Source organism: Triticum aestivum, chromosome 5B, assembly GCF_018294505.1.
Source record: "Triticum aestivum cultivar Chinese Spring chromosome 5B, IWGSC CS RefSeq v2.1, whole genome shotgun sequence".
NCBI lineage: Eukaryota > Viridiplantae > Streptophyta > Magnoliopsida > Poales > Poaceae > Triticum > Triticum aestivum.
This window is the reverse complement of record NC_057807.1, coordinates 330,876,616-330,890,368: the sequence shown is the minus strand read 5'-3', so window position 1 is coordinate 330,890,368 and position 13,753 is coordinate 330,876,616. Positions and strand designations below refer to the sequence as shown.

Here is a 13,753-nt window from a genome sequence, read left to right as displayed (position 1 = left end):
TTAGTGAAGTTAAAAAAAAAACTTATTACGTATTATAAATTTATAACATATTCAAAAGTGGTTTTATTTCAAAATCTCTCGTCACAAGGAATCCGAATACGCAAATTAAACATAGATTGAATTGTCGGTTCAAAATATATAATACAGTAGTAAATTAAAATTTGAAAGTCCAAAGAAAAAGCACCAGAGATGGGTGTCCCGCACTGCTACAAGTCGCCTCTCCGAAATCGTACCCTTGCCTGAAAAAAATAACTATTCACAGAACGGAGCATCTGATCTGACATCTGAGTACTGCTTCCCTTCGCTCTCGCGAAATCTCACGCGCACGTCTCTCCTACCCGCCCGCTGCAGCACATCTCTTGTCCGGCCTCCAAGCTTCTACAGGCCCGAAGCGACCTCCTCGCGCCTCGCCATGGCGCGGCGGGGCCACCACCTGACCGAGGTAGCCCTCCTCGCGTCCGCCTCGGGGTGCCTCGCGGCCGCGGGGGCCGGCGAGCGGGAGGGGTGGCTGGACGACCCCGCGGTGCTCCTCTCGCTCGGGCCCCGCGCGCGCGACCTCGCCGTGGCCAGCGCCGCGAGGTCCGTGCTGGGGATCGTCCCAGTCGCGGGCGGCGGCGGGGTCACGGTGAAGCCCGCGCTGGGGCCAGACGACGGCCGGATCTCCGCCGTGGAGTGGGTCCCGCTCGACGCGGAGGGAGCGCAAGGGGAGGAGGGAATGGCCCTCGTGGTGGGCACCGACGCCGGGTGGCTCCTCTTCTACTCGCTCGCCGGCGATCTCCTGCATAAGCAGGTAGCGGATATAGCTCGTCTCTTTCTGCACTTGTAACTATTCTTCCGAGAAATTTGTATATATTGTTTTAGGGCTTCTAGATTTTGCTAGAATAAGGTCCGTTTGTAGCTGTTAGCGCTTCCTTGCCATTCCTCTAACGGCAATCTTACTCATAGGGCATATTGCCAAGATTTCGGTGAAACCTTGGGAGCTTTTAGCAGGTCCATCATGGCTAGGTAGGTGGTATAAGGCGCAAAGATGGGATTTTTGCTAGAAATTACTAGTTTTGTGTATATTTATTTCATCAGGGTGTCACTGTGTCAGGCAACACTTTTGGACATTGTTAGAATGTAAGCGGAAGCAATTCCTTTGCTATTCTTGAATTGATAATATGCACACACACACACACACACACACACACACACACACACACACACACACACAAACAGTATCCTAACCAAAAGACTGCAGACAATATTTCTGTTGGTAATCTTCATATTCTTAGTTAGTTTTACAATCCTAATATAAAGTGGTTGGTAGGATCAGTTTATAGGTGTGTTTGGTTGTAAGTAAGATTAGTAATAGCCTAGCTAGGCAAGGAGTTGTTTGGTACTCCCTCTGTAAAGAAATATAAGAGCGTTTAGATCACTACTTTAGTTTATGGGAGTACTTTCGTAGATAAAATATAGCCAAGCAGAACTAGCCCTCTCTTGACAAAGCGTGCGGAGAATGTCAAGAGAGGGCGGGGTCGACCGAATTTGACATGGGAGGAGTCCGTTAAGAGAGACCTGAAGGATTGGAGTATCGGCAAAGAGCTAGCTATGGACAGGGGTGCGTGGAAGCTTGCTATCCATGTGCCAGAGCCATGAGTTGGTTGCGAGATCTTATGGGTTTCACCTCTAGCCTACCCCAACTTGTTTGGGAGTAAAGGCTTTGTTGTTGTTGTTGTTGTTGTTGTAGAACTAGCCTGTCTGGGCTGGAAAATTCTTGCTCCCCAGGGAGAGCCAATTTGGCTTGGCTCTCCTCCGATGGCAAGGAACGAGGAAAATAGAGTTTAATGCTAGTGGATGCAGAAATTGGCACTTGAATATTCTCATGTTAGACTAGCTAGCTAACCAAATAACAGAGTGAGTAGCCTTGTGTGGGTAGGGAATAGCGAGATGAGCTAATGATCCAAACACTCTATATCTTCTTTCTCATAATATTTTACAAGAACAGGTAACATAATTGTGTGGCAACAGTCTTTTTAGTTACAATTTGTTCTCTTAGGAGCAATGTGGATGTGGTGTGAACAAAGTTACCATTCATAAAAATATGGTCCTGCCTCCATTTGTTGGTCTTCCCTCATCTCTTAGCTAATACTGTGATCCTTATATATGTGTATTTCAGAGTATATATCCTGCGAAGATACTGAAGCTTAACTTCAGTGAGAGAAAGGAAAATGCTTGGGAAGATTCAGGTTCAGATGAGCTTTCCGTGGTTTTTCCCGGTGTTATTGCACGTTGTGATGGTGCTGACCTTCAGGTTTCTATAAATCTTGCTTTATTTTGCTATTACACTTAAGGTGTCGCATTGTGATGGATAATGCTAATTCAGAAGCTGTAATCACCAATTTTGTAGAAGAAAAAACTTCCTCACCATCTTGGGAAACCTTGTGTACTGCAAAGAAGTACAACTTAGTACTAAGTTGTACTCCCTCCGTCCCAAAATTCTTGTCTTAGATTTATCTAGATACGGATGTATCTAACACTAAAACGTGAATAGATACATCCATATCTAGACAAATCTAAGACAAGAATTTTGGGACGGAGGGAGTACTAAAGTTGAGACACTTATTTTGGGACGTAGGGAGTATTGTAAAAATTAATTCTAACTATCTCCTGAACTTTCATGTGTTCCCAAATAGATATTCAAAGTTCTTCATTCTATTGAGTTATATTCAGCTATCAGCCCTATGTTCAACCTTGCTTCTCGATTCTAACATTTTGCCTGCATGCTGATATTAGGTAAAACACAACATTAATTGATTAAAACTTAAATGATCAAAGGAAATTCGATTCTCTGCAGCAGAATTTGGAAAGTAGATTGCAACCATCCCTTCAAAGCTACATATAGTTCTTATGTAACCACATATCATGCAAGAACTGATCTGTTAAAAGTTGCTAGCCTCCAGAGGTGATTTGCTCTGCTGGAATTCCAGAATACCTCTATGAGGGAACCTATTACACATTATACTAGGTGCCTGATAGTCCAATAGTTCACTTTGTGCTCACAACATTTTAATTCTCAAAAGCTAGCTTTGTAACTATTGGTATTTCTGTTATGTTCAGTGATTTGTTTCTTGCAGATCATGCTTCAAAAATCATTTCAAGAAGTTAAATCGCGCATGTGGAAAGATAAGTTTGAACAGGAAGATGATGAGGACACGAGTTCTTTCGAAAAGATACCTCTTCAGATTTGGAACGTAAGCAAGTTCAGCTCTTGTGTTGATGCGGCAATTGTTGGGCTAATGCCACCTCCTCTGTTAGAACTTCAGGTGACTTGCCTTCTCAACTTTGTTTTACTGACATAGTGCCGCTACATGGCATAAATAAACAGTTACATAAATCCCAGTTTGGCTTTATTGTTATTATGTTGTTTCATGCTAAAGTTTACCTTTTAATGGAGGTATTCTGAAGTTACTATGGTATTGAATTCAGCTGCTTTTATATTGCTGGGCAGTCGAGTCAGCGCCACTACTGTGCCATTACAGTTGGAGAGGATGCTGTTGTTTCAGCATATCGGTGAGTTCCGCTACCCATTGGTTTGATAGTTTTCATTCGGATTGATGATTCTACTAGCGTTGGTTTAGCCTGCAGACATGTAGTATCTGCTCCCGCAAAAAAAGAGGCATGCAGTATCTGTTCTTCCATCTTGAGCTTTACAGTTTTATTTTAGCCATGGTATGATTGAGCCTGTCTTTCTTGCATGAAAATTAAAATTTAGTGGATATACATTTCATAAATTCATATTTTGCAAAACTGGACCAGCCAAACTAATGGTTTAATATGGAGAAGTGGGACTCTGGCCTGGCCTAGTGTGGTTTGCAGAAAAGGCTGCTATGCGGAGAAACCTGTGTGGAAATGCATTTTAAAAGGTTGCTGAACCAACTGAAGGATCCTTTCCTGCATGCATGCAAGGGGCCCAAACCAACTCAAGGATTGAGCAGGCCCAAACACCTTCCACCTGTAGTGGTCCTAAGCTGCAAGTACCGTGATGGTTGCAGTTTACCCCAGTCACAAAGCTGCAACACTTTCGTCTCTATCTCTCCCAGGAGATCGAGGCGAGCGGTTCCTGTACCTGCGCCGGTGCAGCCGCTGGCTCCCCTTCCCTCCGTCCGTCGCTCCAGCGGCGGCGGCTGGGCGGGGGAGCCCCAGGTTCTTCTCTCCAGTGTCTAGGTATAGGACTAGTTTGTCTGGTGACGGCGCTTGGTCGGTGCCAATGTCGTCATCGCGAATAAAAGTTTCCGGGCCATCGCCTCGACAGCGTTCTACGACGGTGTCAAGGAGCCGCGGATTTGTGTCCAGACGAGACCTTCAAGACGGTGGTGAAGGTCTTGCTGGGGGTCTTGTTTCTTCGGCTCTCTCCACGTCGCGTCGGCGGTTCCTCCATTGTCATCGCGGAGCCGAAAGTGTTTGTGTTGGAGGTGGCTGGTGTTGTGGCGCTGGAGTTTCTTTGACTGCAGAAAATGGTTGACGATTCTGGAGTTTCTCGACGGCAATGTCGTTCGAGACCTTTAGGGTCGCGATCCAAGAGGGGTGGAGATTTGTTCCGGCCGACAACCCACAGCGACAAGTACGGCGCCGTTCGCGGTGGCGCCTGTTCAGAGGCTCACAACGCAGCTTTGCTGCTATGGCTTTCTCTTGGATCTTGGCTTAGTGGAGACCGTTTCTTCTCCTCTCCATCGACGGCGATGGTTGAAGTTTTTGGCCGACAACCCACAGCGACAAGTACGGCGCCGTTCGCGGTGGCGCCTGTTCAGAGGCTCACAACGCAGCTTTGCTGCTATGGCTTTCTCTTGGATCTTGGCTTAGTGGAGACCGTTTCTTCTCCTCTCCATCGACGGCGATGGTTGAAGTTTTTGGTCAATGTGTTGGTGGTTGCAGGATTGAAGAAGAAAATTTCTGCAAATTTCTTTTGTTCGGAGTGTTTCCTGTACTTTCTCTTGGTGTGCTATCCCTTTGGATTTCTCCTGAGAGATGCTACATTTGTTGTAATTTGCTGATATTATTAATATAAGTGTGGCACTTCTCCTAAAAAAAAGCTGCAACGCTGAACCAAGACCCATATAAATGCTTGGCATGCCCCCCACCACCACACATACACACACACACACACACACACACACACACACACACACGCCGATTGGGCCTGAATGTAAACAGGAATTGCAACATAATGCATATGTAACTCCACATACCGAGCATCGTCTTGTCAATATACTTATTACCACCTCGACAACAAGGAACTTGGGGACTGGCACATGGTCTTGCACAAACTGGGCTAATTTTGCATCAGCATTGTGAAAAGTGGCATTACGTTATGTAGCAACCTGCTACATGTATGTACCTAATTTCTTCCAAACCATTTAAATGTTCAAATTCTGAACCTTGGTCAGACCAGTGACCGGTAAACTCAGCGGTTGTTAATTGTTATGCATTTTGCAATTAGAACCATATGACGATGGGAAATTAGCATGCTGTTTTTGTTCAAAGAGCCAGATTTGAATCAACACAACTTCAAATAATAGTGCATCTGCTTTGGATGCTAACAGTAGAAATACTACAGTATTGAATGTTTTACTTGTTTTTCGGCCTTTCATAACAAACTGGTGGTTCTATAGGTTATCTGAAGACAGAAGCAGGTCATTAGTTGGAGCAATTTTGTCAAGAGGTGTAGCTGCAACATTTTCGACAATATCATCTTTGTCCAAAATTCTGTGGCGGAGTGAACCATCACCGACTAAGAAGTCACGGCCAAAGCCTCAAGCCTTTGCAAAAAGTAATGGAATAAATAGTTAAGTTTTAATTATCTTTCAAGATCATTGAGTATGTGTCCCTCATAATTGCATATTCTGCAGCATCACCTCTCACATGCTTGAAAGACTCACCAAGGAAGGGAGAACGACTTACACTCTCCCCAAGTGGTACATTGGCTGCAATAACTGATTCTCTTGGACGAATACTACTGCTGGACACTCGTGCCCTTGTGGCTGTACGGTTATGGAAGGTAAAACCCTTGAGTTATAACTTAATTTTCTTAAGGGAAAATGAAATAAAAATCTACAAAAGGTACCTTCCAAAAAATTGTTTGGTCTCCATCTAAACCTTGTTACCCTCTTCTAGATATAATTCGTTATATCAGACTTAGGCATAAACAAACTCCATAAATCATGGCATTTCCATTTCCCTTCCAAAAGTGAGCTAATGAACCAGGTAAAACATTGTCATGACCTAAGTCTAACATTTAATGTTCCTATCTTTTAGAGTTGACAGTTATACTCTGATCCTACGCCTGCAAGGCTTGGTACACATATCTTGTAACTTATTTACTCCACTATGGTGGAACCTGGAATCCACCACTGCCTGGGCTGGAACTAACTAACTGCCCACTTGGCCACACAACGGTATGGCAGACATAGAACAAAGAAAAATTGGCGCCCACGGTACATCAACTTGGCAGGTGGGTGGAAATTAGTTCAATTTACATCACATTGCCATATTCTGCCAACGTGACGCTCTGTCGTGGAGTGTGCATGACTTCAGGCTCACACACAACGTTCCAGCCAAATCGACTCCATTATCTTCCCCCTTCTCCAAATCCCTGGATACACCTGAGCTCACAGTATTTGATCTCCCATCTAAACCTTGACCCAGTACGGCAGTACCATCTCCCCCATTAAGCCGCTGGGCCCAACTTCCACCAAACGACCACCTCTGTGTGTATGAGAAAGGAAGAGTGGGCCAGAGAATGAAATCTGAGAAGATTCAGTGGGCATTTTGCTAATAAAACTGCAGCCCAATAGCTGAAGGAATGGCTAAACACCCGTTCATTCCCAGTCAGCGTGCCATGTTGGCAGAATAGTAACGCGGTGTATTTGGATTCTCTGTGCACCTTCCTGCCAAGTTAAGGTTCCAAATGAACATTTTGGGAGATGTTAGACTAATCTGTGCTCACCTGCCTAGTTGATGTACCTCGGTGCCGGTCAAAGAATGATGGCTGAGAAGACCCAGTGGTCATTTTGCAAAACAAGGTAGCCAATAGATAGGCGAATGGCTCCTGCACACTGTGGGTTAGCCTAAACCCCCATGCATTCCACGTCAGTGCACTGCATTGCCGGAATACAACTCACATATTGGATGTAATAACATCTTATATTATGGGACAGAGGGAGTATGATATAGCAGATATGTAGAAATGTTGCAGCTAATTAGAAGATATGTAGAAATGTCTTCAAGGTCCTGAACTTGCAATGGCCAAACTGCATATGTGAATCAAAACAAGGAAAATTACGAAGTTAAGTATTGATCTGAGACTCTAATATGTTACATCCCTCTGGGCAGAGAATAGACATATGGTGCTATGTATATATATGTGTAATTTAGTAATTATATAAACTACACGTGTTTGTTCATATTTGGCTCAATTTGGAGATCCATATTGCTTGCAAGCAGAAACAAAATTCATGTCTGACTGGAATAGGAGTATGGTATCTGATCATTCATATGTCTACATCTGTTGTATTGCACTGCGAAGGAATAACCCATGTCCCTTGTGTCCTCGTAGTGCAGTATGGGTGTCCTTCATGCTACTCGAGATTGACATGTTATGTGTCAACCTTTCAGGGTTATCGTGATGCTTCTTGTCTTTTTGTGGAGATGCTTCGTAACAAAGACAAGGTGTCATCAAGCTCAATGCACTTGGATTATACAAAGAGTGACTATTGCTTGTGCCTGGCAATCCATGCCCCACGGAAAGGCATAATTGAGGTAATTTGTTGCTTAAGGCTAGTCATTGTGGGGAGTAATTTAGAGTAGTAACATACATATGTTACTAGTGTATGTTACTACATTCATATAGGAGGTGTTTGGCTAGAGAAATGGTAACGTAAACGTAATCAGATCACGGCGTTTTAGGAGGTGTAATGAATTCTTTCCAAGTTTGTTTGGTTCGCTCACGTAAAGGAATTGATCCCGCTTGCCGACCATGATCCTCTCCATCAGCGACCTGCTCGCCCCGGCCGTCTAGGATCTCAAGCGGCGCCGTCCATCCTCGAAATCAGCACCGCCGGTCGCTCAGCCCTTCGGATCATGCGCGCGGCCGCCGTCCTCTGATCTCAAGCGCCGCCAGCCGGCACCGTTCTCGCGCGCCGTCGGCCATCGCCGGTCTCGTGCGCCGCCGGCCATCGCCGGTTTCGCAAGCCCCCGAGCATGTGCGTCTTTGCCTCTGTTCTAGACCGAGAGAATAACTGCTGCTACAAAATCGGGAGGTACCAGATACCGGAGAGGTGTGGGCGGAATCAGATTTAAACAACAGTGTAATCTGATTACACGGGACCTCATTACGCTTAACTCGAACCAAACAGAAAATAACGTTTTCAGTTCCCGCTGTTATCAGGTTACATTACCAAACGTCGAACCAAACACCTCCATAGTGGGAGCTGTCATAGGTGTAGTAACATATATATCTTCATTTATCACTTCGTAGACTCATTTTGCATTGGGAAGCGCTATGTGATGGTAACATCATATGTTACTCTATTTGCCTCTCTCATTAATTGCTTGACACATCACCATTTTTGCCTATGTGGCATCTTTGTTACTACCTATGTTACTCCCACTATGACTTGTTACTACCTATGTTACTCCCACTATGACTTGTTCAGGTTTTTCTTGATCATCTTACATTCCAGAGGATGCAGACAGTCTGGAGATTGACATGTGTGTTCAGAATGTGTGAATTCGTCCCGCAACTCGTGTGATATCCTGTCCTTCCATGTATGTCATCAGGTTTGGCAGATGCGGACTGGGCCACGTCTCCTAACCATCCCATGTCCCAAGGGAAGCAGGATCTTGCAGCCGTCGATGAGGTTCTCGTCATCGGCATTCTCGTCGTATACGCCGCTGGAGGTTTACTTGTTCAATGGAGACTCCGGGCAGTTGTCTGTTTTGAATAGGCATATTGGATGAGAGCTCCACTGCTGTTTCTTGCTTTACATTATACTCCTAGATAGAAGAATTATTGTTACCGGGGTTGTACAGGGTATATTATTACTGTGTTGATGGCCAGGTGATTATGGTTGTGCCGATGATTCTTTTTCCCACCCACCAAAATGAGAGCAGGTTTTGTGTGACTTGATCCACACGAATGAATAAGTAAAGTTGGTCATGTGATCGTGTACAATAGGAAAGGTGGCACTTATCTCTTCTACTTATACCTTGTGGAGTAGAGTACTACATGCTCCATTTATTATTATTACTTGTGCACAACATACTCTATTTATTAAGAGATGGGCGCAGACGCTAGCAACATAATGCTGCCTTTTGTAGTGTATTTGCTAGCACTCCTAGATACAGCACATAAACTTTCTCCCTTCCATTCTGATCATTACCCTACTGGTATTAGGGGTAATGCTGGACCAATGCAGGATATTTTTACAGGTTTAAGCGAACGTGAATGTTTAGGATTGACATAGGGGCCAGGGATTTTTTACAGGTTTGTTAGAACTTACAAAAGGGGATGTTGGTAAAACGCCTGTAAAGCTCTTACGCTGTGTTTGAATGTCTGTATTGAGCATCCGAATTGGATTTTGTATTGCCTGGCTGCCGATTCAGCTGTTTGGATGGCGCACTGAAACGCCAGACTGAAATCCTGCTGCACATCTTCAGTTAGCTAGGTGTTGTTTTGTTCAGTTTCGTCAGATAATACGTATGCATGCGTCGTGAGCCTGTATGAGAAAAAGGAGAGTGAGGCTATCTATGCATGCGTCTAGAGTGGGTACTACCATTGCTGAAAGGCAGCAATAAATCGAAGTTATCTAGAGTGGGTACTACCATTGCTGAAAATCCCAAGCCTGAAGGTATGGTGGTGAAGCTTTTTTTCTGAGGGGAACTATGTGTTGTTGTTGACAATTCGGACTTAATTATTTGAACTGTTGTTACATAATCATTTCATATATAGAGGTTGTTTGGAATCCCTCAACTCCGCTGCGGAGCGCATGCAGTTGTATTTTAGCGAGCGGCTAAAAGGGTGCTCCGTGTGCCCCTCTCTGTATTGAAGGAGTGGAGGGTTGCCGAACACAACCATACAGTGGCGGCGCCAGGAATTGCTGGCTGGGTATTCACCCAAATTTTTTTTTACTCTAAATGCAATATATGAACCAAATAGTACGGGAATTTCAATATCTAAACCAAATAGTGCGGCTATTGCAATATATGAACAAAATATTATGACGTAATGACAATAGAATTTTTTGAATGTGTCAAACCATAATAATTATAAAAAAAACATGGATACAAAAGTACCTTTTGATTGATAAAACGATGATATGATTGATAGCTGCTGTCTGATTTGGTGTGGATGATTCATCCCTTTTCTTTGTCTTTGAAGCCTTTTCCCACATTGCAAATATGCTACTGCCAGCAATCTTATTTTTCTTCATCTACAATATAAGAAAACAAAGAAACAGAAAATTTAAAACTTGCATCTAGTCCATTATAGAAACAAATCCAGAAATTGGAGGCATTGGAATCAGCCACTGATTGGAATTGGAGGAAAACTGGAGGAGGGGACGAACTGCTGCTGCTCAGGGACGAACTGGAGGAGAGGAGGGGGGCCGGCGGGGCCGGCGGGCGGGGGCCAGCGGGACTGGGGCGCCGCCGCTGCGGCTGCGGGGGTGGAATGGGGGGGCGCCGGCGGACCGGCACCGGCTGGTCCGTCGCCTGCTGCTCCGCCTCCGGGCTACTGCATCGCGGACGGGACGCGGCCACGTGGGATCTAGGACTGGGAGATGAGGAGAGGCGAGAGCAAAACTGGGCGAGAGAGAGATTGGAGACTGGGAGAGGGGCAGACACAGGGCGACCGTGTCTGGCTACTCGCGCGAGTCGGGCGATTGGGCGTGCGTACGAGGAGTCGAGGAGAGGGCGAGAGGCCTGGGCTCTGGCTGACCTGTGAATATGTATACATATAATTTTTTTTGCATCAAAATTTTGGGTATTCCTGTGAATACAGGAGCATACCCCTGGCGCCGCCACTGCAACCATAGTCGCACATTGTACAAACTGTGATTTGATGCATATATAGAACAAAGTACTATGCAATTCCATAGTTTGCCATCGAAACGTGATTTGGTATTAAAACCTCACTGAGATTCCATAAGCCAATTCAACGAGCATCCCAAACAAGTGAATTGGTATTCATGCTCATTACAGTTTCCTTACTGATTAGGAATTGAAACCAACTCAATACGGCGGCCTCCAATACAGACATCCAAACACAACATTAGGATTATCGTGGCACTATTACAGATGTCCTAATCCGAGCCTGCCTCACCCTTTCTTTTCTCTATCCTTGTTGGGGCCTTGGGCGGCAACATACATTGGCTAGATCGATGCTTTGTTGGGAGTACCAAAGACGTCACTTTTCACGCCTCATTGACTTCATTCATCCCGATAACTTATCCTTTGCCTGCTGATATGATAAGAAGCCACGCGGCGTCTGAAGAACTGAAGCAATGCCACCCGAATTATTGGTGGTAATGAGGGCATGTAGAATGGAGGCAGCACCCAGCCATCCACATAGATAATTTTGAATGAAGCTGTTGGTGTGTGCCACAATCATCCAATGGAAGCTACTCTGTGTGATGTCATCATCTTACTTTTTCTCTGTCACCTACTTTTCAACACATGTATCTCCACTACATTTAAACATTATCAGCAACCATTTAAATCAACGGTATCAACAAGCATACACATTGAAAGTTATCAGAAAACTTGATTTCCAGACAAAAATCAGCAATCTTGATATCCAAACAATATCAACAAGTTTGCCTTCCTGTGATTATGCTAGTCTAATAATATACCAACTACTAGTACATCTAGCAAAAGAATTCAGCATCTGCACCTAGCCATTAGCAAATAAAAACAAAGATGGGGATTTCAGGATTTGACATGTTTCTCTCAGGGCTAGCAAATCAGCATCTGCACCTAGCCACCTGCATCTGCACCTAGCTAATCAGCATAATTTTCTCTTCACAATTGCAAAGAGCAGAGTATCAAGGCTGATCTGACATGTTTCTATCAGGGCTAAGAAGAAAAAAAATGGGGATTTCAGGATTTCCACAAGCATGGTTGCCTGACTCAAATAGATTGAACCAAAATCACACACAGGGGAATCAATCTTCTTGGAACGGACCTGTTCTTGGAACCCTAGCCTAGTTTACTGAGCAAAATAAATCTGGCCATGACCACAAGAAGAAGCAGGGGAAGAACTAGACTCGTACCTTGCAGCAAGAGCTGCAGTCGGATGTCGACGGCAGGTTGAGGACGAGGTGTGCCGCCTTCTCCGCTGGTTCGCGCGCCGCGCCTCCGCTCCCTGGTTCGCGCCCTTCTCTTCTCCCCTTCCCGCCCTTCCCTTATCTCCTTCGCGCCCTTCCCCTGTCGCTCGCGGGATTTTGTTGGGCGAGTGTGGTCCCGAATCGAGCGGAGCGACGAACCTCCCACCGCGTCGCCCCAGCGGCCGCCTCGTTGCTTTCGTCAGGGAAGAAGCGAGTTCTTCTGCAGGAGCCCGTTTCGCTCTGCAAGCCACAGGTTTGCTGGATGTGGCACTCGGCAGGAGGAGGTGGCACATGGGGCGCCCGTCCAGCATGGCCCATTGGCCATGCCCTGAAATGGGACCAATTGCAGAACCATTTGTACATTCAACTACGTACGTACTATCATTGGTGCTAACAAAGTGGCGGTGATTCAGCGGGCAGTGTATTTGGCAGCCTAGGAGTGCCTGATGACGCAGCACTGGCAAAGGAGGACACCAGGAGCATCACCTTTCGGCGTGCATGGTTTCGTCCAAAGGATCACACAAGAGGCAAGCAACAGGGAGATGAAATCATGGCCGGATATGCTTGGCATATTCTCTCCCGGGTACAATTATTGCATTGCTTGCGCTAGAAGCTTAGTACATCGTCCTCTGTGGGGTCGCTGTCTGTCTTACTATGATAGTATGATAATTGGCTCTTGCTATAAAGCGCGAGTGGACGGCTAGCAAACTCAATTGCCGTAGTTAGCTCCATCTTACTTAGCTCCATCTTACTGTCTCTTAATTCGTTGACCGACTTAAGAGCAACTTTAGCTTTAGCCGAGTCGTCATATTCACAGCCTTCATAATGTGTATGAAGCGTGTTTTATAATTTTTGGCGACTCCGCGCGTAAACATATAGTCATCGTAACAGTCTATAAAACGTCCCTCCGTAGTACGGTTTCAACGGTAAAATAAATACTAAACTAATCTATAGAACGATTCGAAGCTTCGAATACACAGATTTCTTCTCTATCTAGTTCGGGCTCTTCCTCTGTTTAGAAGTGACCTCGCAGGCTGGGGTTGTTTGAGCGGTTTTCACTTTCATCGTCACGCGCTCTACGAACTTCTGGGCACCCTCGATGCACCTCTACGCGGTGACTTTGAAGCGGTGTGTCAGCGCGATGTTCATTTTTGTAGAAGTCGTGTCCATTATGCAGGCAAGATAGCGGTTGATGGCGGGGAGGCAGTGTATCCCTACTGGATGATTCAGCCTTACGGGGCGCCGGTGGGTGGCGGGGAGGCAGTGTGTCCGTACTGGCTGGTTCGGCCTTACGGAGCGCGTCCTCCTCAACCCACTCGAAGAAGTCCCAAGCTCTCTCCCAGAACACCCTCTTGACGAGGTCCTCTTCGGTCTCACAGGGGAAAGTCCGC

At 45.6% G+C, this 13,753-nt stretch overlaps 1 protein-coding gene and 2 long non-coding RNA genes across 3 annotated transcripts; 1 reads left to right on the top strand and 2 right to left on the bottom strand.

Moving 5' to 3' along the window:
* The first annotated feature begins 277 nt into the window (after positions 1-277).
* LOC123111695 (rab3 GTPase-activating protein non-catalytic subunit) lies at positions 278-9,196 on the top strand. Its single transcript, XM_044532544.1, has 8 exons — positions 278-790; positions 2,159-2,293; positions 3,117-3,305; positions 3,491-3,552; positions 5,652-5,809; positions 5,889-6,037; positions 7,654-7,797; positions 8,818-9,196. Exons 1-8 carry the CDS (start codon positions 413-415, stop codon positions 8,995-8,997), a joined length of 1,395 nt encoding a protein of 464 aa, XP_044388479.1. The 5' UTR covers positions 278-412; the 3' UTR covers positions 8,998-9,196.
* LOC123111697 (uncharacterized) lies at positions 7,793-10,951 on the bottom strand. The gene is made up of 4 exons (XR_006454649.1): positions 10,605-10,951; positions 10,333-10,469; positions 8,665-9,755; positions 7,793-8,633 (listed from the first exon to the last, which is right to left on the bottom strand). It is a non-coding gene; the product is annotated as an uncharacterized lncRNA (long non-coding RNA).
* Positions 10,952-11,158: 207 nt separating this feature from the next.
* On the bottom strand, positions 11,159-12,863 carry LOC123111696 (uncharacterized). Its single transcript, XR_006454648.1, has 2 exons — positions 12,309-12,863; positions 11,159-11,723 (listed from the first exon to the last, which is right to left on the bottom strand). It is a non-coding gene; the product is annotated as an uncharacterized lncRNA (long non-coding RNA).
* Positions 12,864-13,753: the final 890 nt, after the last annotated feature.